At 43.6% G+C, this 26,654-nt stretch overlaps 1 protein-coding gene across 2 annotated transcripts; it reads right to left on the bottom strand.

Moving 5' to 3' along the window:
- Positions 1-4,921: 4,921 nt before the first annotated feature.
- pdgfab (platelet-derived growth factor alpha polypeptide b) lies at positions 4,922-23,157 on the bottom strand. 2 transcript variants are annotated; one of them, XM_072443333.1, is made up of 7 exons: positions 22,592-23,157; positions 21,714-21,810; positions 17,936-18,073; positions 16,737-16,927; positions 7,379-7,505; positions 6,207-6,326; positions 4,922-5,814 (listed from the first exon to the last, which is right to left on the bottom strand). In XM_072443333.1, the coding sequence occupies exons 1-6, from the start codon at positions 22,652-22,654 to the stop codon at positions 6,253-6,255; spliced, it is 690 nt and encodes a 229-aa protein (XP_072299434.1). In that variant the 5' UTR covers positions 22,655-23,157; the 3' UTR covers positions 4,922-5,814; positions 6,207-6,252. The 2 variants fall into 2 exon arrangements, with proteins under 2 accessions (XP_072299434.1, XP_072299435.1); XM_072443334.1 differs by lacking the exon at positions 6,207-6,326 and having other exon boundaries at positions 22,592-23,156.
- Positions 23,158-26,654: the final 3,497 nt, after the last annotated feature.

The following is a 26,654-nucleotide window of genomic DNA, read 5'->3' as shown; positions in this document are numbered from 1 at the left end:
TTTTCCTCAATCAGCAGGAGATGACAAAAGCTGGTCGAGTGTGTCACGGTTTTGCTAGTGCTAAAACAAAAGAGGAAGTTGATCATTGTCCACTTTCCGCAGTTTCACCGTGTCACCAGTTTCCCCGTGACAACAAGTCAAAAGAGTAAAAGATTAACAGTGAAGATCTAGTGCAGGTTAATCGACTTGTCTAGATCTCAATGCACTAGACTTTACAAACAAGGCTTTATTGTTGCGTTAAAGACCAGTTTCATGAGAAAAGGTTGCAGATTTTTCCATTTAAATACATGGTAATAATAAATACTCGATAACCGGCGATGCAACCGATTCATTATGGCAATGTCTGAAAAGAACTGGCAGCAAAAGTATAACACTTTACTGTACTAAACATCACAATTCAAAGAGGTCAATGCACCAAACTTTGGATGAAGGTAGGAAGGTAGTAATTAAACTTTACTTGTATTGTGCAGCCATATAGTCAGAAAGTGCTTCGTATAGTAATTAAATACACTTCTAATACAGTCAATTTTTGCAGTTCAGTCAGTGAGGCCAGAATGTTTGAAGAAGAAAGTCTTCAGATGCATTATAAAGACATCTATGGAGTCCAAAGAACATACAAAGAGAGGGAGTTTGTTCCAAAGTCAGGGCACGACCAATTTGAAAGACCGGAGTATCTGGACAGAGCCCACTAGCGTCCAGTGGAGAAGAATAATATCTTTGGCAATGAAGACAGCCTCATCATTTCTAAATAGTAATATTGCGAATGCATTGAAGATAGATGATATAGATTAAAGGGTAAGTGATCAGCCACATGTATTTTAATGTAACTGTAATCGTAATTGTTTAATTGGATCTGTGTTTTCTATTTTCTGTCCTGTTTTCTCTCTGTGCAGGGCACGATGAGAGTGTCTTTAGCTCTTCCACTTTGTGGTGAAACCAAAGCCCAGAACTGTGAGTCCCGAAGCCCAGCAGCCTGCACCACTAACTGGCCTCTCCTCACTCACCCTCAGCCCTAATCCACTGTTTATACAAATGCTGGCCAGTAATGATAGCCATGAGACCAGGGACCACCCCGCGTCCCTACGTGCCCCCACCTCCCCCCACCCTCACCACAGCCCCCACCAGGGCCAACCACCATAACCCAAAGCTGTTTTCTCAGGAGCCAAACACCTTAAATACATAATTAGTCGGGTCATTTGTGCGTTTGGGCCCCCAGCGAGGGCCAGAGTGTGTCCGAGTGCAAGTTTGTCAGTAGGAGCGAGGGGAGGTGGGGGGCAGTGGATGAGGAGTAGAGGGATGGGGGCAGGATATAAAGACGTGAGAGACAGGACAAAGGCGTGCATTCATGGCTGTGGCCCTGACAAACCCGCCTGTCGCCATCTTCAAAGGCCCACTCTGCCTTTCCTCTAAGAGAGAGAGAGGCCACAAGTTTGGGGCAAAAAGAGGAGAAGCATAACAGACCAGCGTGGAGGTGTAGAGAGGGAGAAGGATGTGTGGGTCGCCGTGCAAAGGTTACTAGATCCATCATCCAGGAAGGAAATGGTTAAGACTAAGGGGAGCGAGCGCTATTTGAGTTTGGTTACATTTCAATATCTGTACACAGTCTAAGAATATGTGTAAATAAGTGTGAAAGAATGTGAAATATACTGTTTGCGATAACTTTATTTTGATTTAGTGACTTCTTTCTGCTGCAACTATCCACATTCAAAGTGTCTTGCCCAAGGGCACAAGTAGGATGTGTTCAGTTTAGGCAAGATTGTGACCCTGCAGTGCCTTTAGCCAACTGTGCCACTGCTCAGTATGTGGAAAGTGACAAAGCACTTCAACATAAAAGTCCAAAATGGCTACCTGTAATGCTGAAGAAAGTGTATTTTTATTAATATTAGTTCACGTAAATAATAAGACCGTAAAATGTGTGCCGCTTCTGTTGTTTTCACTTAAATAAACACTAAATAAACATCATTGAACTTTAGAAAATATCTGTTTGTTCTATTTTTATTGCGTGGCGGTGCACGGTAAACCACCGCAGAGTTCATGAAGTGTTTGGAGTGTATTCAGCAAACCACACAACACCCCCTGCATGACCCCTGCACCTTGAACTCTGACCTGCTGCATTGTGGGTAGACCAATCCCAGTTTGCCCTGTGCAAAGGCCCAAAATTCCAGTGGTCCATGTTTCACACTAGGAGACCTTTGTGTGGGATAACTGCTCTCACACCCCCATACACCTTGTCTGGCCCGGGACGCCCCCCTCCTGGCATTGTTTACCAAAGCATGTCCACTTAGCTGTGCCCTGTCTGCCCTCACGGCCTCGCCGCCATTACCCACATCCTGAGAACACTTTTTCACCTCTTTATTTTTCTTCCCGCTGCACTTTCACTTCCCGGGACCCCAGATTTCTTCCTTCTGTGGCCGTGGTTGAGGAATGACACAGTTAATAGGACATTTATTCAAGTGAAAATACTATATAAATGAGGTTTTAAACATTGTAATCTTAAAGTTCCTCTGGTGTATTTTGGGGTTGTCAATAAATTATTACATTCCTGCTACTAGCATCATATTTATAAACTGATACTACATCTACAGCCTCTACTACTGTTTGTGGATCAAAATACCAATAGAGCAATGACTTGAAGCAAAATACCCTGTTTAGAAGAGTTTTTTTTTTTATGGAAGCTCGACCTTTTGACTTCAGAACTAACTATTCCCATATTTGGACCTCAAAACTCCTGCCATGGATACAGTACATGGATACTTGTGCAGCATATGTTTGGCAGCTGTGGAAAAGGATTAAAATGGATGATGCAAACAGAATTAAAAATCAAAAACTGGACTGACATAGTCATTGACTTGGATTTGGACTTCATTTGAAAATATAGACGGTACTTTTATGTCACTTTTGCTTACCTTCATTTTTGTTTTATTTATACATTTAAAACTGAAAAAATGTATTAATAATTCCAAATTTAAATGAAAGTCAATGGGGCCTTGAGTAGAGCTGCTGCTCCTCCACATTACTATGTGAGTTCTAAATATGTCTCTTGCTGCACTATAGCTGACACATGTCTCTGCACACACAGTGCCTTTTCCCACCATATGAAGGAATGCCAGTAAAAAGACAATTAAGTCTAAGTTCTGCCTGTTCTTTTTATCTCTACTTTATTCATTTGATCCCAGTTGCCGTCTGATCCCCGTTCTCTTTTATGCTCTGGATCTCTTTATCAGACCAAACCTCCCCAAAGTAATAATGCCCTCCAGCAGCAGGAAGTGCAGGGGAGAGGAACTTTTATGTCCTTTAGCTGTACGGATCAGGCCGAGCTGCTGGAGGAAAAGCAATAAAGCCACAGCGCCTATCGCTCGATGCCCCGGGATCTTGGACCAAAGCCTGGCTGCTGCCAACTCTGCAGGTCTGGAGAAGCTCATATTTCCGGTGTGCTCTGAAGGCATCGCATCAAGACCAACACCCTGAGCTCACAAGGCCGGCGTCAATAGAAAGAATGCTCAGAATATTCCACAGAAATACTCCCAATATGTATTTTCAGTGGAACTACATAGCCTAGATCAGAAGTACCACCAAAAGAAAACATCTGGCTTTCCAAGTACCACCAGATCTATACCAAGTCTGAAACAGAACTATTTTAAAGTCTAAATTCAGGTGTAAAATCGCTACAACGTTTTTAATGCACCACCAGAAGGAGCTTGCGTGCCACAGTTTGAGAACCACAGGCCTGGATGTTTCAAACTGATAGCACTTTTTCCCTTTCCACTGTATTATGGGCTTATTGGACTATAAATTGATACCACGCATTGTCAAATTATTGTAGCTTGTATTTTTGCCTAAATTCATAGCTGATAAATGAATTGAACTGATCTTCACATAGAAAATGCTGCTTTTGTTTTTCTCATCTCTCATTTGCTGGTCAATATTTACAACACAAACATACTTAACACACTCTTGAAGCAGCAGAAAGGAATTTATTGTCAAAAACATAAATATATAAATTATAATTTTCGCCGTCTTTATCTGAATCGGGCCCAAAAGAAAAGTAGTAAAAAGCCTATAATAAGACAGCGGCGGCGAGTGTGGTCCCTCTTTCACGGAGAAAGCTAAAACAAAAGGGAGAAATGTGTTCCAACGATCCAAGCGCCAGGGCCCGAGTCCCAAGCCGGTATAGAGTACAGCAAATTATAAACTACTGCACATAGATAGGGAGCTGATGATTGGCTGTGAGTACGTCAGAAGAATAGAAAAGTATTAGCACCATAGTATTCACAGACGCTTATGGACATTCGTCTGTTTCTCGCTTCACGCGACTCACTCTTTGTACCTGTTTGTGGAAAGAGCGCAGTTACACGTTACAGGAAGTGATTGTTTGTTTCATAGGGGCATTAGTTCAAGTTGCGCCTTCACACACACACACACACACACACACGCACACACACACACACACACACACACTTGCACTTGTATGTATGTATGGATGTATATCTGCTTGTACGGGTCTGCCTAGGTGTGAGTTCCTTCAAAGGGTGGAGTGATCTGTGTTCTCCTGTCAGCGCATGAGCTAAGACTGACTAAACAAGACGCCCATTCATTCCAGGCTCACTCATTCACTCTTTTGAGTTCAGTGGAGGTGAACTTTGCTCTCCGCGGGCACCGCATGTGTGGCAGCAAAACAGGGCGTGCGGCAATCTTTGTAATACCAAATGAACGGACGTGTCACCCGCTTTCGGACGTGCGCGGTGTGAACGGTCGCGCCAGAGAACTTCTATTTAACGTGTGCGCATTCAGTTGTTTTTTTGCATAATTTGTCTGTTTTCTATGTGATATTGCGTGATATTGCACCAGTTTTCCCAATGTGGTTTAAGACTAAAAAGCACCGGACAGAACTGTGACAAAAGAGAACAATTGTTTACAGATATTAGTAAGCATAATATATTTTATAACAAAAATAAAGCATCTTCCTGACACTCACATCTCCAACTCGTGTCGCACATCCAAACCATTTACAACTCCGGACATCAATGCATCGCTCATTAGTGTAATACAATAAGAAACAGAATACAAAATGACACTTTTCAGATTGTGACATTGCAGAGAAGTAGAGCACACTGAAGTTCATGCACGTCTCCAAAAATATGACATCTCACATTTCCGTTTGTACTGGAAGAAACAAAAAACACATGTCCACACGTATAAATAGTTTATAAGAAGCGGTGCGTCTTCTGTTGTTTTTTCGTTTTTTTTTTTAAAGATTTAGCTGAACAGAGAGCGAGCGACTATCAAAGGCGGCTGCTGTTTTGGGGAAATGTTTGGCGCTCCTTTTAGAGTCTTTAAAAACAAAACATTTCTCCCACAGTTCTCTTGTTGTATTCTTTTGTCCCGTTCAAGTCTTTAAAACAGCCCTTTTATGTCGCCCGGTTGGAGGTTGTCCACCACCGTGTCCCACTCCAAGCAACGCATTCTCACATTTTCCTCTTGATCCACCGTCTGGTTCAAAAGAAGTCTGTTCAAATGTCCATCCAGACTTGTTCTCGTTGCGTGTTCAGCTCACGGCGCGACTCTCTCTCGCTTCCGCCGGCGCAGCTGAGTGTAACAGTGGCCCATAACACAAGGAAGTCCTCATCGTAGTTCTTTTTTTTGTTGTTTTTTTTTTTAAAGCACCTTTGGCATCTTCTGGATTTCTTGTCTGTTTCATAGTCTCTTGGCTTTACAGGATTTGAAGCAGAGGTGGCACGGCGGTCCTCCCGTCCTCTTCCTGTCGGCGCCCCGATGCCGAAGCTCCTCCGTCTGATTGGTCTCACCTCACGTCCTCTGTTGAGAAGAATGAAACAACATCAGACACGTTTGCCGACATGTCCATGGAAAACAAAAGGAAAATAGTGAAATGTGCCACAATCCCAATCATGCATTAAAATGAATAGTTTTTTTTTTGACCTTACTCATTAGACTTAAACACCATTTTCAGTTTTGACCATCAATATTTGTGAAGATGCAGTGTGGATTTCAGTGCATGCAGCCTTATTATGAGTGACACAATTGTGATGGTGCCGACTGGCGTTGAGCGGTGATCAAACGGGTTCTCATGCAGCACTCCTCCTCTCACACCGGTTTGGCTGTGATTGGTCTCATTGCCCTGTGCCCTGATTGGTTCAAATTAACAAGTGCCAAAGGTGAAAGGTCCCCGCCGTGCTCAGTAACCATACCTGTTCCCCTTACAGCGCTCCAGTGGGCTTTGGGCAACAACTTTTATTACGTTGCGAATAAGTCCTTGCTGGCTTTTGGCTTTTTATTTTTCCTCTTTTTACTTTTAACCCTACGAGGGCCTGGAAACAAGGGAAAAGGGGGAGTAAGAATGTAGTTACAAGTAAAGAGCCAGGGTTTATGGAGCAGAAATGGAACAAAAGCGCAGAGATAGCACACATAATAAATACTTAAGCCTTATCTGCCGGCAGCTAAAGTCTTATCAGCTCAGTGTGAGGGAGAAGGGCTCGAGATCAAATAGCCTGCTGTCATGCCAAGCAGCCTTTGGACACCCAGCCATAAGTGAAACGCACTCTCGGACACATTTGCACCTCACACACACACACACGCACACACACACACACACACACGCACACGCACACACACACACACACACACACACACACACACACACAAACACACACAAACACACAAGAAGAGTTCGAGGCAGTTACAGGTAGAGGTCATCGAGTGCGAAAGGCCAGACAGGAGGATAGATGTCACGAGTAATAAAGGAGCACGGTGACTTGGAACACGAGACGGGTGACAATTGGAGCTATAACTGTATCAAATGTGAAATCACAGGAATAGAACACGTTTCCTAAGCTTGTATTCGACTAAAAGTACACAGTGGCGATGCGGTCGGTGATGCAATTGCACTTAAAGGTGCACAGTCCATTTTTTCAGGTAAAGCGTACGCCACCACCTGCTTGTATGTTTTGGCTTTGCCTTGAACGTTCTACAATACGGAATTAAACAAACAACTTTGCATTCACATCAAGTTAAAACAATACAAAAAAAACACTTTGTAAAACCGTTTGATAACATCTCCGCGATGACGAGCAGGTGCCAAACTCCCCAACAGAAAAGTTACATAGTGCACCTTTAAGTCTGATTGTATTACTGCAATGTGATTTCAGGAGAAGGTTTTTGAGTCGTTTTTTGATGAGCTGGACAGTTTCAGTTTTCAAGTCAAAAAGTTGCACACTTGCCAGAGAAACAGACAGAAAGAAAGCTAACTACTCTGCCAGGCTTTATGGGGTGCACTCCTGTTAAACCGCAGTGATTCATAATGATAATAGGCGACATACTGCTTAAACAGGTCGTGTTCGTCAAATGGAGGGCTGGCATTCACCTGTGTCTGCTTCTGAGTGCTCCATGACGTGATGCTGCGACGTGCACATGCACTCCAGGTGGTCTTCTAACCGGACAAAGACCTCCTTCAGCTTGGGTCTTCTCCTCACGTATTCCACTTTGGCCACCTGAGGGAACACAGGACAGGTTAGAGATAGTGATACAAAGATCTACAAACACTGTGACCGATGGCACTTTTGTGGGCGATATCAGGAAAGTGTGCTGTGGTGTTTGAATTGTGTGGCATAATATAAATCTTCAGGTGTGTAGCAATTGAAAATTCAGTACAACTGAAGGAACAGAAGAAGGTAACATGAACCCAGAACGATCAATGCTAATGTTTTGAGTGTTCCACAAGATCGCATTGAACCTACACATCTTTGCATTTATTGAATTACTTGTGTTTTTATTGCTCAAAAATACCTATTGTATATTTGAAATGTTAAGTTTGTGACCAAGCAAATTACAACTTTACAAAGAACTGAACGGCCCAGTCCAGAAAACTCAGAAAGTGCTGAGAGAGGCGAGACGGGAGCAACTCAGAGGAAGGATTTGAAGGTTTGTGTTTAATCCCTACGCACACTTTTAGTGAGAAGTCCGTGTTTTACGTTTTATAAATGAGACGGTTGTGCTCGGGGCGTCACCTTCTTGTCTTCATGGGGATAAATACATTAAAATGCTGTGGAACACTCCAGTCAAAGCAATAACATCTCCACGGACTGTCACATAGTTCACCTTTAAATGTAATCACGTTTCATTGACTGATAATGGCACTGTACCTCTAATGCTGCCATGTACGTAACACTTCAAATGATCTTCCAACTAAACACCGTCAAACCCTTTCAACTGAACATAATAAACCCGACTTCCAGTAGCATGTCAAAACTAGCAGGTGTGATTCCCCTGCATTATGCTGATCCAAGCTGGCCCGAAAGCTGAAAAAGGAAAAGGTTGCTTGGAGGTTAAGATCATTCTCTTATGTAACGCAGGTGCTCTATACATTTTGTTCTCTGATCGTGGTGTCAAAGGGTGGCCAACAGCCCCTATCCCCCCCGAGGCCTTACAGAAACAATATCCCCGGCATCACGAGATAGGATATTGGTCCACAATCTCTCAGAGCTGTCCGGCGTTATGAACAACACGTTTTTGTCGACATCCGAAGCACCCAGGGGCCAGAAGAAGTTTAAGGGCGGCATTTCTTTGCTCTATCCTCAGGTGGAGCACTGCCAACACTCGCTGCAGGATAGCAAATTAGTCATGCCCGAAGAACGAACATACCAGTCCTAGTCTGATAGAAAAAAGTTGGATCTGCGTCGTGTCAAAAACAGAAGGCTTGACCCGCACTTCAAAACACTTCCGAAGAGGACAGAGGGGAAAGGAAAGATGGGCGAATGAAGAGTGTAAGTAAGCAAGAAGAGGTATGCAGCGAGCAAACAGATGACAATAGTGTCTGCTTGTTCTTATCGCTCCAGGACACTCGCAGCGAGAGGGGGAAAAGGGTCCCGGAGCAGGAAGGTGGAGGGCCTCATTAAATAGTGTGTGTGACGGTGCAAACACAGAGACGAGGACGACGGAGCATCGACCGCTTATTAACATTAACACGCACGGTTACCTATTGGGGAGATTTGTTACACTAATGCTGACAGGGCAGATAAAGAGAGATAAAAGACTAACGTGTAGTTTATTGTTACTTATCGAGAAGACTTCAGTAAAGCAGGTCTCTATAATTGACGTAATCACCGTTAACTAAGCATAGAATATTGACATTTCTCATTAGGGCGGCACAATGTATCGGAAAAGTATCAATACTGTACTAAATATATCGCAATAACACCAAGGTCCTCCAGAAATGTACTGTTTTTAAAATGAAAACTTTTTAAATGGCTGTTTTTATTCATGATTTCCCTTTTTCAGCTTAAATTGGCCTTGATTTAGTTGCAGATTTGTCGTTATTACGTTTTTATTTTGACTTATACATACAGAAATGATTGTGTCAATAGCAAATATTGTACTGATATTGTAGTATTTAAAAGTCATATCCCAATAATTTCCAATGTTGTGCAGCCTTAGATCTCATTTTGAACACTGAGGCAACCACATTAGCCTAAAACATGACGTAAAGCCCCAAATAGTCTAGCTACACTGGAATAAACGACAATTTTAAAAGAGTAACACATCGTCAGATCAAGCCGTAAAAGTATCTTTTAACAATTTACACTTTTTTTTACTTTTCAATTCCAATGCTACGACGGTCCAATGCTAATGAATTGAGAAAACAACAAATTTGACTAGTGACGAGACAAAAACTACACAAATATAACAAAACACTTATGGACTTAGTTATGGACGATAGAAATAAAACGTCGAACGGTCGCTTGGCGTTCGCTGCCATCGTTGACAAATAGATCGAAAAACCATCCGTCTTACTGTGCCATTCTGAAGCTGGACGCTAGGCTAAAACTGTCGGCTATTATGAGTCTTTGTGTCTCTTTAATGATCTGACAAACAAACAGTGACAGCGAGATCAATGTGGTGGGGCTCCTCGACGAGACGCCCAGCAGTTTCTCTCTGTTTAGATTCATAAGCTTTAAAAAACACTGAAAAACATTCAATAGACACATGAAGCAATCCTGTGCTATTTGTCTGACGTTTTCACATAAGCAACTTCCTGTTTTGAGCAATGACATTTTGAACTACACTCAGTACGAACGTGTAGTCATTGACTTCTCGCATACATATGAAAGAGACCCCATGTGAAGCCTTTGTGTAAATCACTTAAAAGATGGCGCTCGAGTCTTGGAGTGGAGGGGCCAAGTGGGGGTTCGGGAAGTGCAAACCTCCCTTTCTTTTCGTCCGGGTTGGATTAATTGGGAATTCCCTTTTGCGCAGATGACGATAGTGCGATGGAACGGGAACATCGGTCTTCCAAGGAAAACACAAAAGGAGAACGGGGATGTCCACACAGCACGCCGCGGAGGAAGTGAAAGCAAATATGCAGCAAGTTTGCGCTTCGGAATACTGGAGAATTGAAAGAAAGTTTAATTTAATTAGCGTAATCATCCGTTTTATCCTCCGAAACATAAAATTTGCACCTGCGTTAAGAGTCGAGATCAACCGTAAAGATACTGGATTGAAAAGAGAGCTTGAAGTAATGACAGACTTGGGGGTTATTGAGAGTAAATTGCAGAGGCTGACAGTGAAGAGAAATTAAAGAGTGGGAGATGGAAGTGTTGCAGAAAAATGAGGATCTTGTAAAAGCGGGAGTGAATAGCGATTTCACAAAACAGACAATAAGACTCCAGGGAAGCGAGCGCGGCGATGAAGTCAGAGGATCGAGGAGGAGGAAATGTGCTATTCCACCTCCACGTCCAAAAATGTTGAAAAAAAAAGAAGTATTATTTAATGCTGTTCTCCAGGCAGTTCAGATGTATGATACGTGCAAGGATTTCACTGCACTCAATACAAAAAAATAAACTCTGGCAGCGATATCTTCACTGAAATGGGGTTGTTATTAAGAAAGGCTTGATGCAAATTTGAATTCCTGATTCCTGATGATAAAAAACACTCTTTTTTTAGACAATAATGTAATTTCCAACGCAAAATAATAGTAGTTTCTTTATGTTGTACCATGTTGCTTTATGCTAGTGCTGCTTTAGATCCAGACCATTCAAAAACCATTGAGGAAACATCAAATTCTGCCCTATTTATATGATTTTCGGTGTATTAATTACTGTTCAAATGATAATCTAGTTTGTATGTATTTTTCATTTCATGTGAACTGGATAAATGTTAAACCAATGAATCAAACGTGACAATCTGCAGCTCATTACATTTTGGATTTTCAACTCAAAACAGTGTCCCGGCTTTTCCTGAACTGGCGCTGCACTGATAAATTCCAGCCGGCGTTGCAGGGACTCAAACTCAGCAGTTTTTTTTAAATATTTTTTCATGGAGCCGCTCCCATGGTCCTCTGTGACCCACCCGGCCAACCCCTGCGATGTGAATCCCTTCTTCATCCAACAGTTAGAAGAAAAGGAAATCAAAGGGAAAATAATTCACAGCTGCAATAAGAGCCACTTCAAACAAGCGAGGCCGCCGCGTTCTCATGTAACCCCCCCACTCCAAAACTCAACCCGCTCTTACCCCATGTCATCCATAGATCATAAATTAAACGTTCACTGTATCACCGTTGCGTCGTCTTATTTATGAAACACCCCTTAAGTCACGGGCCCACAGAAACCGCAGTCGTCGAGGGGCGGGGCGGCGGCGTGAAGGGGGTCTCCGCTACCGCTTTTTGGGGTTGAGAAAAGTCCAATATAAAGCGTGGCTGTGTCCGTCTGGTCTCACTCACTCTGCTCCTGCCTTTGATCCGGAAAGCATTGACACTTCATTTGTCCGTATCCACCACTCACCACCGGCCCGCTGTGGGTAAACAATGTCCTTGTACGGTCGCTACAGATGTGCGTTCAAAATAAACCTCCGTCAGAAGCAGCGAAAGGTAATGATGGAAAAGTGAATCGCAATTTACGCGGCGCTGATTAAATCGGGCCAGTGTGTTGAGGCGGTGCAGGCGTGGTTCTCTGGCAGGAAGGATTTGTGGGGAAATTGTTAGACTCAAAACTCCTGCGGTGGACACAATGCGTGGATACCTTTGGAGCGCGGCCGTTACTCGAATTTTAAAATGGACAAATTTCACTTTCACCAAATTGGATGAATATAGATGTTTAGGACTATGTAAAAAATGTTTGTATTCTGTGTTCTTTTATTTTTTTGTAATTTAAAACGGAGAAAAAGAGAGAAAACAATAGAACAAAACAGGTTTAGCTGTAGTGAATCATCTAGATAAGGTATCGCATATATCGCTTGGCATATTTATCCCACTTATAGGTAAATATGTCTATTTTCAAATGAGCTGCCTCTCCCTTCACTTAAAAATACTGAACTGCACTTGAGTCCACAGTCGCTGCACGTACTGCTGACTAATACATGGTGTAGATTTCACTTCTACTACAAACTCTAGTAGTAGCATTATAAATAGTCCGTAAGTTTAGATGTAGTTTGGCAACTGAACTTGCATGCAATAGGTAAGTATAAGACTGATGCACTAAGTTTAAAAAAAAAGTGTTTTGACAGGATTTACTTACCAAGCAATTCTTAATATATGGGTATCTCTTTGCCAAGTCAGTGCATTGCAGAAGCTACTGTCTCAATGAGTTAAGGATAAATGACAGCTCTATTCTGTGTCACAACCTGTTTACTCAGCCCCATTGGAAGAGCAAACACGGCAGCTTTAGCAATGGAATAATACTTTAGGTAAATGCAAATGGATATGTATTTTGGGGGGTCTTTGGGGAGTAGTTAGTCACATACCCCATTTGCGCTAGCATAATCCTGGAAGTGCTCAAAATGATTTGCCAGACGTGTGCGATAAAAGGGCACATTTTTTAATATCGGAATGAGAAGAAACGTCAAAGAAGTATTTTGATGGAAAGGGGAGAGCTGAGATGCTGTGATCTGGGGAGTGGATTTGGAGTCACACAGAGTGCAAGCGTGTGTGTGTGTGTGTGTGTGTGAGAGAGAAGGAGGTGGGGGTGTGTAGGGGCAATCGGGACGGGACGGGTGGGGGGGGGCGGAGCCAAAGGAATGCTGCGATGAGAGAGTCCCAGAATTCAATCAACTGGTCTAATCTGTTTTCAGCTTTCTGACAAACATATTTTTATCAACCAATTTAACCCTGCGTGGCTTGCGTTCACTTCTATGTGTACTCAAAAATACTGTATCTCCCTTAACCTAGATGCACACAAACAGGCTTTGGATAAAAAACAAATAGTGGGACATGAAGCGAGTGAAAGAAACAAAAGAACGAGAGATTTTCACTTCAGGGATCTGCTCGGCGACTCCCTGGGGCAAGTCCTACTTTAAAGTTGCCATTTTATTGCCCCGCCAGTGAACAGGGCAGGCTACTACAGTAACACAACCCGCACCGACTTGTCACATGTCTGCAGCAATAAAATGGGGGGGGGGGGAAGACCAAGAAAAAGCAAAATAAATGAATGATGCTGTATGTGGACAACTGGATAGAGGCATGAGCTGGAAAGGCACACAACCAAAGTGTTCTTTTCCCATCCCTTGGCCAGCACAAGCAAAACAAGACCGTCTCGGGGCAAGGCGGTGACATTTTTAGCCTTTTAATAAACAGTAGTGCAAACTGGAGCTCTATTCAGTCTGGCTCCTCGCAGGAACACTTGGCATGACACAATGTTTCGGTCTCACACTGTTTGACCCGAGCAAAGCCTCAGCTAACAAAATGACCCTTATTGAAGCGATTCTGCGCCTTGGCCCGCGGGTGCGACCACATGGACAAGACACAACACCCACAAAACAACCCCCCCACCCCCCCCTCAAACCAGCCCATCCCGGGACGCCTTAGGGTCCATGTCAAGTCTGTGCATTTTGCCCTCCGAGCATCATAAAGAAGGGGGACACTGATGAGTCACATGGCATTCCAGGAATAGTTGAATCTGGGTTTACTGTCTCCATCTGTGCTCTCTGCATAAATGACAGAGGTCTTATTGATGCCAGTGGGTAGACAGTTTGCGAGCCAATTCAAAGTCATGCAATGCAGTGTCACTACTTATAATCTGGACATGGAAAAAAAGGTCTAATCCAAAGGGCTCTTTTTATATGGAGCAGGTGATACAACAGATAACAGTTTTATTGCTGTTGTTGTCCAAGTCGCACTAACAAAAGGCGTTGCGTGTGGTAAGACTGTACACGGTTTGAGGCCCAAGCGAAACATGCAACTGTGTGCGATACATCAGATGCCTTTCGAAATGAAACGTTCTCCATTTATACACGGTTTCGCCAAGATCAGACCGGCTTTCATGGACGCACCCAAGACTAAATCAAGCATCAAGACAAACATTTACATTCAACATCTGAGGGCTAAGTACAACAACTAATATGGAGTCTCCTTGTATATGTAACAACAGAGAGCACAGGAAACCAAATCCAAGGCTGGACAAACAACAGTCACCTGCACTGCCATTAAGTGTTATGAAGGGAAGCAGGCGGCCGTCTTTATTACTTAGTTGCCCTGTTCCAAACACAGCCATGCACGTGCTGGCAGCCACTACTGTAAATACAGATTAAATACTGTTCGCTGTGATCCAGAGCAGAAGGACGTGTTTTGGAGTTAACGGTGCATCAATTGTTCTCAACCTTTTTCTGAAAATAGTCACCGAGCCGAGCAAATACCAAAGAGCTAGAAATGTCCCGGGCAATAAGTGACAATCGGACCGACCGCGGACACAAGGGGCACTTCTCTCGGGCCCTGCTTAGTGGACTGGCCGGACTACCCCTTCTCGCGGATCAGACCCCTCAGCAGATGTCCCAGATGAGGGTGCCAACAATCTCTTCCTCCCCCGTGCTCCCCTTGAGCCCTGGCCAGCAGCCCAACGCGGGATAGAGTGATGAAGAGAGACGGCGCTGATTGGCTGTAATGGAAGGAGAGGCAGGAGGGGGGCAGCAGCGGAGGTGTGGTGGCCACTATTTGGGTTCATTCCAAGGAGGGGGCCAAGTTGCAGCGCAGTGGACGGAAATAATGTTGCTATTGGGTGTCGTGAGGTTGTGTTTTGGTTCCCATAGTGACCAGGCTGACCTTAACAAAGTGCTGAGCATGTCTGAATTCTACTACTGTTTCAAAACACTTTCTCGAAGATCGCTTTGAATATTTGCACAGGAGATAACAACCAACGCACGTCTATTTTGGATGAGGGCAAAGCTTTTTCTGACATGGCTGCCATTTTGAAAGTTTTTCACCAATTAAAAGATTTTGTTTAGAATTGTTAATAGCAAAAGTCCTGATTTTTCCATCACTCTGAAATCCATAAAGATAAGTGGAAATAATTCAATAATAAGTGGAAATAATTCAATAATAACAAAGTAAGAAATATAAATTATGAAAGTACTAGAACATGTAATGCAGGCATGTCCAAACTACGGCCCGGGGGCCAAATGCGGCCCTTAGACACATTTTTGTTGACCCTCCTGCTTCCTGCTAAGTTGATCCAAACAACAAGAAGCAGTAGGTTTTACTGTAAAATTGGAAAGATTAAGTATTTTGATGTTATACCAACCTAATATTAATGTTCCCAGTCTTATTAAAGGTGTGGAGGCTCATCCAAACTATGTCAAATGCAAAATTTTGAATGAATCACTTTGTCATTCAACAAATTCAATATTGTCAGGGTGTTTTTGTGGCCCTTTGCCCCGTATTAGTTTCAAAATGCGGCCCTCAGTGAAAAAAGTTTGGCCACCCCTGATGTATAGGCACACTTTTTCTTTATATATACTGTATCTTTACTGAATGCTTTCTTTTTGATTTCTGAAGAACTAATAAACTGCTTAACTGTAGGCATAGTTTTCCTGTCGACTTGCTGCAGTGTTTCAGACAGGTGCGAGTGAATGACACGCAGGGAGTGACGGGAGGCAGACACACTGACCCAGCCTTGACTTGTGATTTACTCACCTGCTCAGACTGACAGTGCTGGACGCCACTGACGCCGAGTGTGAGTAATCCATCTAGAGTTATATGTGTGTATGTGTGAGGTCTACATGCTCGCTTCTCCAGCGACCAACCCATTATTTAGTCTGTCAAACACATTACAGCTTCATGATGCAACTGATTCCCAGACATTTCAAATACAGCAAGGCCACTGATAAGCAAACACCGACAAATAACCAATTTATCATGGAAAAAAGTGTCTTGTATCTTATTTAAACCCCAAAATTTGTTGCATGAGACAATTCAACCACTCAGATTAGAAGCTCAAACAATATCCAAATATGAATAATTGCAATTTAATGAAGTTTTATGCCGCTAAAATCTGGATGAGTCTTCCTGTAGATGTGAGTCAGGCCTCCACTCAGACTCAGAAGTTCAAATCGGGGCTAAAAACATAGCTGCGCGTATGACTCAAAGGATTGTATCTACATTCTTCTCATTGAAAGTACATTTTGTAATCATTATTTTCCTGTTATATAAAGCACTTTGAATTAGTACAAATTGTTCTTTACGAATAAACTTGCCTTACCTAAAAATGATAAAGAAATATTTTTTGCCAACTAAGTCAAACAAAAAAGGGGGGTTTCCATGAGCACATACTTTGCGCACCATAGACAGAGCTATTGAGGGAAGCAGATATTGCTCTAAGACAGTGAAGGAAGATATAACTATAGAGCAATTAAAGTACTTCCTCCCACTCCTATTTTGGGACGCAGCCTATATTTACATTTTGCCATTTGAGCTATAATTGTCTAATGCAACGTTTCATGTCAAAACCCTTTCGTTTATTCACCTTTACTGTGCGGTGGTGCTTGCGTGAAGGATGGCAGCGCATGTTACTGGTGTTGCAGCAGCCCGTGCACCTTTTCACCTCCACGCAGGGCGGCCATATCAGGAAGTTGGCCGCTGTTGGGTCCACCTGGCTCCTGGGGATTTCATAGATAACTGTCCGGGTCTTGCACACCGCCGGAACCGCCTCCTCCACTGTAACAAGAACAACAAAACAAGAACAACAAAATCACTCAGTTAGTCCATAATAGTTAGTTAGTCCCCCCCCCCCCCCCCCCCCCCCCCCCCCACTCTCTTACGCATTCCAATACTGATTAATTTTTGATGACTCGCTTGATGTGAAGATTTTGTGGTCTAACCTCAAATCACACCTTATCTCCCTGGGCTGCTAAGAGGCTCTACAAAAACGTTCCATATCAGCTAAGCAGCTTGGGGATCAACTTAGTCAGCTAGCAAAAGACTTCTCCTTTGTTCAGAGCTTTCAGCGAGGTTAATGCAGTGTGACCGGACCAGAGAACCTTTACTATGTCGGCCTGTGGGAAATCTAATGATGCCCTTTGACCCTTGCGGGCACAGAAAAGCGAAGGGGGCGGACATTTGCGGCCGACTAAAGCCTCTCAAGTGTCTCCGATGAGTGCGTTAATTTACGCTATCCAATAAAAATAATATGTGTTCAGAATGTTCTTTTACTGCTACGAAAACACATGCGAGTAAATCCTGCGCTGACTATGAGCGATGTCTCCTAACATGCCACAATCAGATATCACACTGCGCTGCGTTTTATGGAGAAATCTGCTGCTGAGGCCGTGACACGCTGCAACTTGAACTCTTGAATGCCTGGAATTTCCACGCTCAAGGATATAGCTCTCCCCTGACGCGTGTCTAAGATCTAAAAGCCCTCGGGCCAATTAAAAAGCTTTATGTCAGACGTCCTCATCAACCTCATGCAGCAGGTCTCGGGGCTGTTTGGGGAGCTATAAAAACTGAATGAGTGTCTTCATTACAGTCGCTTTTATCCGGATAAAAGCTAAACACAAGCCGCAAACTATTAGCCTAGCTTGAAATTAGCGCGAAATGATCGGTTTCATCTCACGGGGGGGATATTTAAGAAGAGTAGCTATTTTAAGACCATTATGTCACTGCGTTGAAGTATACAGCTATTATCATTACTCTGCACTTTTCTTTTCTTTTTGTAACACCTACCGATGCTCCTTTTGCGTCGACTGTGAAGCTGGGAGCTCTTCAGTTCGTTGAAGTAACCATGGTGACGGGAATAGTTTTTATGATGGATGAAATGTTGCTTGTGACGCTTGGGCTCCTCGATGACATCGTTTCCCGCACCTCACCAAAACAGAAGGCAGCCATGTTAATAATGTCACAAATGCAATAAACGCAGACAGACTATTTTTAATTTGACCTATAAATCTGAGACTGTAACTGTGTTCAAATGACTCTGTGGGCGGCGTGCCAGGCCTCACCAGACAGCATATGATCCCCCTATTGATGTTTTATGCAGCTTCTCGAACTACTGTTGGTTACGCTAATGAGACACACACTTCCTCCCATGTCGAAACACATGCTTTGAGTCCCTAAGGACCCGATGGTGGCCTTATAGCGCCCCATGCAAAAGAAACTGCTGATGATGTCACAAGCCGAGGTAAACAGTTCAGAGCATAATTGTGAGCTTTGTAGAACACTTATTTGGGTGAACCTGCAGGTGAGTCAGCCGTTTAAAAAAACAGCCAGCCCTTACAGGCGCACAAATAACTAGCGGGGTCATTTAGCAGGTGGTGCTCTGCCATCGTCATCCCAGTGCTTAATTAGCGGTTGTGTGCCTCTCATTTTAGACCCAAATGTTTACTTTTTTAAATTGTTCAATGGCTCAGAAAAGGGTGTTTTTTTTTAACGCACAGTGTAAGTCTCTCCAAGTCCTAACCAAAATACAGCCAGCTCAGCTTTAGCACAGACATGGTCATCTGATAACACCGGCTTGTTTTGGTCCACGCCCAGAATATTACATGAAAAGAGTGCTAGTGCAGCAATAAAACGATAAACTTGTTCTCTAAGGATACTGCCCTTTCCCTAAGAGCAGAGTCACAGTGTTTGCTAAGTGGGTGGATCTACCTTGTCTGTCGGTACGGCCATACCCGCCCATGCATCTGCACAACGCGGTGCACTTGACATAAACACTGCACTCGCTGCTATGCAAACTGCTCTCATTATCCTCCATAACAGAGCAAAACCTTATGTACACCACACAACAAAGCGTGGTCGCGAGCAAACACATTCCACTCCTGCTGCTCCTTTGTGCCTTGACCAAAGTCACCTGAAGGGATTTCCTTTACCTATACATGCTTTACCCAAGGATAGGTTGTTTATTTACATTTATATGGCTTTTTTTCCCCCAGGTCGAGTAGGGCTCAGAGCTCTTGATTTGCTACTTCAGTGAGAGTTGAGGGGAAATTCTTTGTAGCCTGCAGCCTAGAGACAGCCACTGAACCAGAAAGCAAAGGCTGCGCAGGGGAAGTGGTAAGTACATTTGAAAAACCCGGGCTATCAGTCTTTCAGTCGGATAGATCCTATATCTAAAGACAGTATTCACACACGTCTCCAATTCCTATGTGACATTTATATGCACCTACAAACTTACAGTGTGCCAGTAGTGTACAGTGGCAGCTGCCTCATTTCTCTATATCCAATAGCCCTTAAACGTCACCTATCTTCTCGACTGGTCTGCGAATGACCACACAACGACAGCTCGTGTTATATAGCTGACAGGAGAAAAGAACAAGGGCATAAAGGCGGCCTTTATAGACTCCACTGTTCTGTCTCAGCACCATAAAAGAACCTTTATGTTGTTGTTTTTTTTCTCCAAGAGCACACAAAATAAGGAGAGACAGCAATCAGGGTGATTAGGAGGCGAGGTGTGGGGAAAATGTAGGTAAGACTCCGGTAAGGAAACATTTCTGAATGCAGAGCTTTCCTCTTGTGTAATGTCCAGATGACTAAAGTATAGAAACATGTCTGGGGTGTCGTCAGGCTGGGACAAGAGAGGGACGCAGAGGAGACGGTTCATGAATCAGGCCTTCATGACGGGTGGATGACTAGCTCTTTCTGTAAGCCAACTGACCTCCGCTTCCCTCTTTTACACCTACTTTTCTTTTTCCAATAACCATAACACAGTGGTCATCCAAATGTACACATTGACTAAATGTCTGTTCCTTTTTGGTCTGGTCCAGTACCCATGACGGTGATGGTCATTGGTATTTGTCCAAAGGTTTGAAAAGAGATAAGCGACAGAATATAAAGTCCATTGTTCAAGAGAATTATGGTCAATTCCAATGTGTTCAATGGGTGTTGTTTACACCTAGAAACCTTGACAAACAAATCCTTAGAGCCTGAAAAGAAGCTGCACAAGAAATTGCGAGGCTAACATTCTTCCAAACCAGTCTCATGACACTAAAATGAAGAAATACATGGACAAAGTGAGTTGGGGGAATACATTTTTTGTTCGGAAAATGTAACAGGACCACAGAAGCATCAAGTGCCCTCCTCCACCTCTCTGGCCCATTCCAAGAGTCAGGTTCCCTTTTCTGTCAAAGTCCTTCAGAAAGAGAGATAAGAGCAGGCGGGCGGGCTGGGGGGGGGTCCCGAGGTGGGAGACAGCCAGAGCGAAGACGAAAGGCAAGAAGAGGAGCACCCCAGGGGCCAGACAACCATCTGCGCACTTCAGCGAGGTCATCTCATCTATCATCCCAACACACACACACACACAGACACACACAGACACACACACCAGCGTACAAACTAGCAGTGTAACCACAATCCCTTATAATTGCCCTTTTTCTTTCACCTGGTCTGCTCTTCTATACTGGTAGCTTTACTGTCCTGGCCATCCCCAACAAAAGCTCTGAAAATACCCTCGGAGCCGGCGTCAAAAGCCTTTTAACGGGCCCGCTCGAGCCGCCGACTCGGCCCTCAGACAGATTTATGCCCTCATAATAATAATCAGCCTACTACTGTTACACTGCAAAACATTCCCCGTGTTTGAAGAAAGACATTTTAATTCAATAATAAACACCTCCTCTCGTGCTCCGGGCGCAGCGGGGATCTACGCTAGGCCCGGTGCAATTTTGGGTGAATACCATGCCGTTTGATATTAGATTGATAATAAACTACTCACCGAAAAAGCAGACAGTTAAAACTATGTAAAGCATAATACAGAGCATAAGTCTACTTAATACGCTAAAACTTAAAGGGCTGGTTATGTCACTTTTCTGGTGTGTGTGTGTGTGTGTGTGTGTGTGTGTGTGTGTGCGGCCTCTCCACAGATCTGACCCATATCTTGGCCTGGTGTCATCACTTGTGACGACATCAAAATAGACAAGTTTAATCCTATGGAACATTCCGAGAGGTAAAACGACGTGGAGACGAGCAAGCGGTGGCCCTTTCATCCAAAAAGTTACGTAGAGCACCTTTAACACAATGAATGAGTCTATTTGTAACAAAGCTTCCACACACGTGATACACTGCCACCGCCTGTGTAAATAAAAGCTCATATTATCGCACCAACACATCCCTGTAACTTCATCTTAAGCAGTATGACACAAGCGCTCCTCAGCAGTAAAGCTCCACCGAGAACTGAACTCTAATGAAATGCCGCCCTGTGTACTTCAGCTGTATCTGTGTACAGTACATGGACTGGTACTTGGTCATTGTGATCATTGTAGCCTTAAAAGCAGCTGAAACGATACGCATTCAAAATAAATAGCTAATCAACCCTGACTGGAGGGGAGCTAAGACAACTCACACCCTACAATGAAGTGATTATTTAACTATGAATACTGCAGTGACATGAACATTTGGTTTACAAGCACAAATCACATTTTTTATATTGTGAACAAGATTTGTACTTTTGACCACTTTAAAAGGCATGTGGTCTTGCAAAATAGAGTAAAAAGTATCAAGAGGCAGAATTTACCTACGGAGTCAATGTCCAGTAGCCGCTGGAGGTCGCTGATGCTGTGGATTTCGCTGTTGGCCAGCCTGTCGATCAGCTCCTGGGGAAACTGCACTTCCTTCAAAGAGAAGCGGGGGTGAAACCAAACAGAGAGAGGGAGTTAGACATGTGTCAGGTGAAAGGCTGTGTGTTTGTGGGTCAACACAGAAGATCAGTGCGTGAACAACAGCAGCCAAAGACTTCAGCACGAGAGAGAGCAGAGGAGCTCCAGACCTTTGATGGAAATGTCCCTTTTGTGACAGTTTAACAAATAAACACACCATTTATTGTAACGGACACTTGTTTTTATTTTGTCTGTTCTTTCTTTTTATATGTTTCAGCAGAAACGTTAAGACTAACAGCATCACCCTTAAACTCTTCTTAAAGTATCTTGTCTCATAGACACAAGTGTGGACAGGACAAAACAGAGACGCGCAGTGACGCGTCCTCCACGTCCTGCACTTGTTGCGGTCTCTGGTCGTGACCACCTCAGCAAAACACAACCGTGGGACTCTGCAGGAATCACTTTCTATTTTTAATTTGCCGTAGCAGTTCCCATGAAAGCTCTTACCAAAACGTTTGCACAGCGTTGGGAGCGACAAACAATTTTGGCACAAAAGCCAAAAATAACTTGGCGATGCGTGCGCAGCGCACAAGCTGAGGTCCCCCAGGAGCGCAGCGCTGGCCCTAATGGAAACTGGAGCTCAAATGCTGCCCATTCTTGAAAAAGGAATACTAACTGATTCACGTGGTTCCTAACTGAAATACATGAAATCTAATGTTACGACAGCGCGTGACAGAGTTTGATCCGCACAATCACCGCAGCGCCAATAAAGCCGAGCTAAAGGTCCTGACTTTACCTCAGCGCCGGCCAGCAGCAGGTACGTGGTCCACACAAGGAAACAGCAGATTGCGGCTCTCATCTCCTTTTAAGTTGGATGTAACCACGAACAAGAGAACGGCACTGATGTGTAGGAGCCGAAGAGTTGCTCCTCGCCCCAGAGGATCCACAACCATCCCCTCAGGGGGAGAAAGCTGTGTGTCAGCGCGGCTCCCGCTGCACGGCTCCTCTCTGCACTTGTTTCAGTCTCAAAACGAAGTGGCTGGAAGTCTGAGGGACACATTCACATTGGACTTTCCTTGAAAGCTCTTAGCTCCTCGGACAAGTGGGACAATCCCTGCAGAGAGCTTGGACGCGCATTGCACTTGTCCTTCACCTTCGACTAAAGGATTATTAGAACAAGTCAAACTGACGCAGTTGCCCTTCTTTTACGCACGGTCTTTCCTGCCCTACAATTGTATAATCCAAAAGAGCAAATCCTGTGGAAAGCGGGCCGAGTGTGCGGGAAAGTTGTCCGTGCTGGGATATCCTCCTGCAGCAGTGGTCACAGGTCGTGTTCCTCTGTGGAGGCGCTGGTGGGAATGAGGAGCGAGCGCCTCAGCCCTGGATATAGACAAGCTGCAGCTCCGGGGCCGTTGCGCCTCCCCTCGCCGCTCCGTGTTCTTACATCTATTCAGTGAGTGGGGAATCTGGTTGGCTGCTTTAGATGTTAAGACTCATGTTCCCATCCCCCTTTTAGTCGGGATATTTGTGCCTGTCAGGAGGAATCCCATTCAGGCTTTTGGGCTGAAATAGCCGAACTGTCAATTTTAATGAACAGGATGGATGAAAGTGGATTCCAAATGTTTTAAAATGTGTTGGTGTATTTTTGTTTTGTTTTATGTAGTCTATCCTGCAGTATGGAGACATGGCCCAATATTTGAACCTCAGCTAATTGTGAAAGATGAATCGCTATTATCAGCCATACAACCAGTATTCATTTACCAGCTGACCCAAATGCAATTGTACTTCCCGTGTACTGGCCTATCACAGAGGCTGAAGTGAGCTCCATCCTTTATGAGGTAGAATATGCTTTCATTTATTCATAACTGGAATCCCTCCTCTGGGGTTCTATACGTTTTTAGCACCTATAGCTTGGAGAATACTTGAGGCCACAGGAAGCGGCTAGTTAACAGCAGGTTAACTATCCGCCTGCCCTGGCTTGTCCAGAGGTCTCCTGAGGCTTGTGCAGTGCATCTGTCCTCTGGGAGGTCCTCAGCAGAGCCCCGGGGCCCGATAAACGAGAAGTACCTGAGGAGCAGAGACACAGAGCAAGCGGGCGGCGCACACAGAGGTGAAGCTGCAGGAAGCCATAGGTCAGCTCACCAGGTGGTCCGAACTCCACCTTGTCCTTTACACTGGGTTGTACATAGCACCACATCGACTCATGGACATGGAAGTAGAGAAGACCAAGGAGAAGCAATGTAAAAGGAAGTTGATAAGAGAACACATGTTTTACAAAGGTCATGCAATCCACCTGATGTCCTTCCCATCCTCTCTTGTACGTCAACTTTGTGAGAACACATTTCAGAAACCAACTTGACCCTATTTGTGGGAGAAATGTTTTAAAACGTTTAACAAACAGCAATTACATACAGTCATATAGTGAGGAGGCTATGCTGTTACATTTTGGGGAAGCATTAATGTGTCATAAATATAGTCCATGCATATTTGATGGCACATTAATATTATTATTATTATTATTATTATTATTATTATTATTATAATATTAATTGACTTTAATGAGCTTTTAACCTTGCTACAATGGTGTTTCCTCATCTTTAGTGTACTTTAAGTTGTATTTCTTATTGATTCATGTGTGTATTGTCCTGCAACTGAGGCTTGAGTGCTCAGAAAATGCCAGTTTTCACCTACCCCCTATCCCCGCTCACATCCTTGTACTAGTTGTGATTATTGGCAAATGTAAGACGGTACATGTAGAGTTCTAAAATGTCACGAAGCCACTTAAAAAAAGATATGTGTCATTTACAGTGTCACTACAGTGAAGTGTAGTCATTTTAGATCCATACCACGGTTTACTATGAACAAAATTATGAATGTGTATTTTTGTATCTTGTACTTCCCGGCATTTCTCTGAACACTTCATTTTTCACTTTCTCCTCCACAGATGTATTCATCATTTTCCAGTGACTTACCTGCTGCCTCTGTAAAAACGTGACGGCCGAATGAATGAGTCGTCTGGGATGTCCAGATGCATCATTGGCCCCCGCCAGTATCAAGCGTTGTCATAGTTACATCACAGGTCAGCGTCCCTGTGATGTAATTGCCTCTAGCCGAAACAAATGATTCATCTTCAAGTTACGGTGGGAAAAGGGGAGTCCAAGGAAGACGTGGCCACACAGGGCAAGGTGTAAAAATAACTGTGAGGAACGACTCTCTATTTATCTTTTTGTTGAGCGTAGAAGACAATTAGGCAGCGTGTTTACTGGCAACTGGGCTGTGGGTCGCTACCAACATTATCCTCGTTAAATGCGTTTATGGATGCATTGTAAAAAATAAGCTGTAAAGTCAAGATTACAGAAGAGGCAGAATGAGCGAGGTATTCCCTGTTCGCCCACACACACGTCTGACAAACTGTCGGAAAAATGTGGAAGAATGAGGAGGATATGAGTTGTTTTGTCTTGACGGGAGCATGACTTGGACTTTTATTAGGTCAAAAGCAGATGCACATTTCAAACTGTTTCGTTACATCAGGGGTGTCCAAACTTTTTTCACCGAGGGCCACATTTTGAAACTTAGAGGGCTACAAACAACCCGACAATGTTGAATTTGAAAGTGAATACTTAAAACTTTTGCATTTGGCATTGTTTGATGAGCATCCACACCTTTAATAATACTTGGGACATTAATAATAGGTTGTTAACACATAAAAATGCTTGAAATCTTCCAATTTTACAGTAAAAAGTACACTTTTTGTTGTTTGGACCAACTTAGCAGGAAGCCGGAGGGCCAAGAAAAATTGGTCTGCGGGCTGCATTTGGCCCCCGGGCCGTAGTTTGGACATGCCTGCGTTACATTTACCGGTACTTGGACACATTTGATAGTTATGGTAACATGTTCATAAGGATAAATGTTGTGGCCGGTAACCAATTATCTCATGGCAACATTTTGGGAAAGTTCTTTATACATTTTTAGGATAATTGCATGTACTTTTCATGATGCGGTGTAACAGTCGCATCATTTTTAATCTATTTCTATTTGAAAAAAGAAAAAATATATATATATATGGTGCAATATATTTTCCCAGTACTGATATCGCTAATACTCCTGACACCAAAATGCTGCCCATCCCTACATCTATTTGAGTTTTATTTTTTCAAAACCTTTTTCAAGTCACAGAGTTCATTTCTTGACTCTCCCCATCATTAGTCCAGTAAGTTATTCACTTCTCCATGATTTCATTACAGTCAGCACATTGTAACAGTGATAACGTCATCATATCTTTAGCAAAGGCCAAAGGCTCAGAAATGATCATTTATTAGCATTACAATATAGTTGTTATCATTAGGTAAACTTACTCAAGGAACCTGTCACTTAGCTTCACTGCTTAAAATGTCACTCTATTTGTCGGGCATCCCCTTTGTTTTTGTTATCTAAAGCAGAGAAAGATTGGGATTGTGCTGTAACTAAGAGACGAACGCCAATCTCCTTAAAATGCCACTCAGCCATATCATGCATGAGTCATATAAGTCCTTTGAAGGCTACTGCACGTTCTCCTCCCCACTCCTGAGGCAAGCATTAGGCTTCACCAACTTAAAGGCCTAAAGTCGACTAAAGTAGCTCATCAGTAGCTATAATGACAACGTTGATACCATTAGTGGCTTGTCTTCCTGTGTTATTTGATAGCCGTCTTGTAATCTGCCTATTAGACGTACGCTTTTATGGCTGGAGAGTGAATCAGGTGCAAATTTCCCAGGAGCAAAGGTGCGTACATTCCAGAGGCCGGTGGTATGGTGATATGGATTGGACTTAACCGGAGCAGAGTGCATATCCAGGGCAACCTTGCACATAAACAACTTGAA

The sequence above is a fragment of the Eucyclogobius newberryi genome, unplaced genomic scaffold, assembly GCF_026437365.1.
Source record: "Eucyclogobius newberryi isolate DKJ021-1_F unplaced genomic scaffold, fEucNew1.0.hap1 SCAF_13, whole genome shotgun sequence".
NCBI classification, from domain to species: Eukaryota; Metazoa; Chordata; class Actinopteri; order Gobiiformes; family Gobiidae; genus Eucyclogobius; species Eucyclogobius newberryi.
This window is presented reverse-complemented; position numbering and strand designations above follow the sequence as displayed.

Excerpts from the sequence above, each read along its gene's own strand:
- pdgfab (XM_072443333.1), bottom strand. The coding sequence starts at position 22,654 with ATGAGAGCCGCAATCTGCTGTTTCCTTGTGTGGACCACGTACCTGCTG. Across the intron at positions 21,811-22,591 it reads TGCTGCTGGCCGGCGCTGAG|GAAGTGCAGTTTCCCCAGGA; the intron begins GTAAAGTCAGGA and ends TTCTCTTTGAAG. Across the intron at positions 6,327-7,378 it reads GCACTCAGAAGCAGACACAG|GCCCTCGTAGGGTTAAAAGT; the intron begins GTGAATGCCAGC and ends CCTTGTTTCCAG.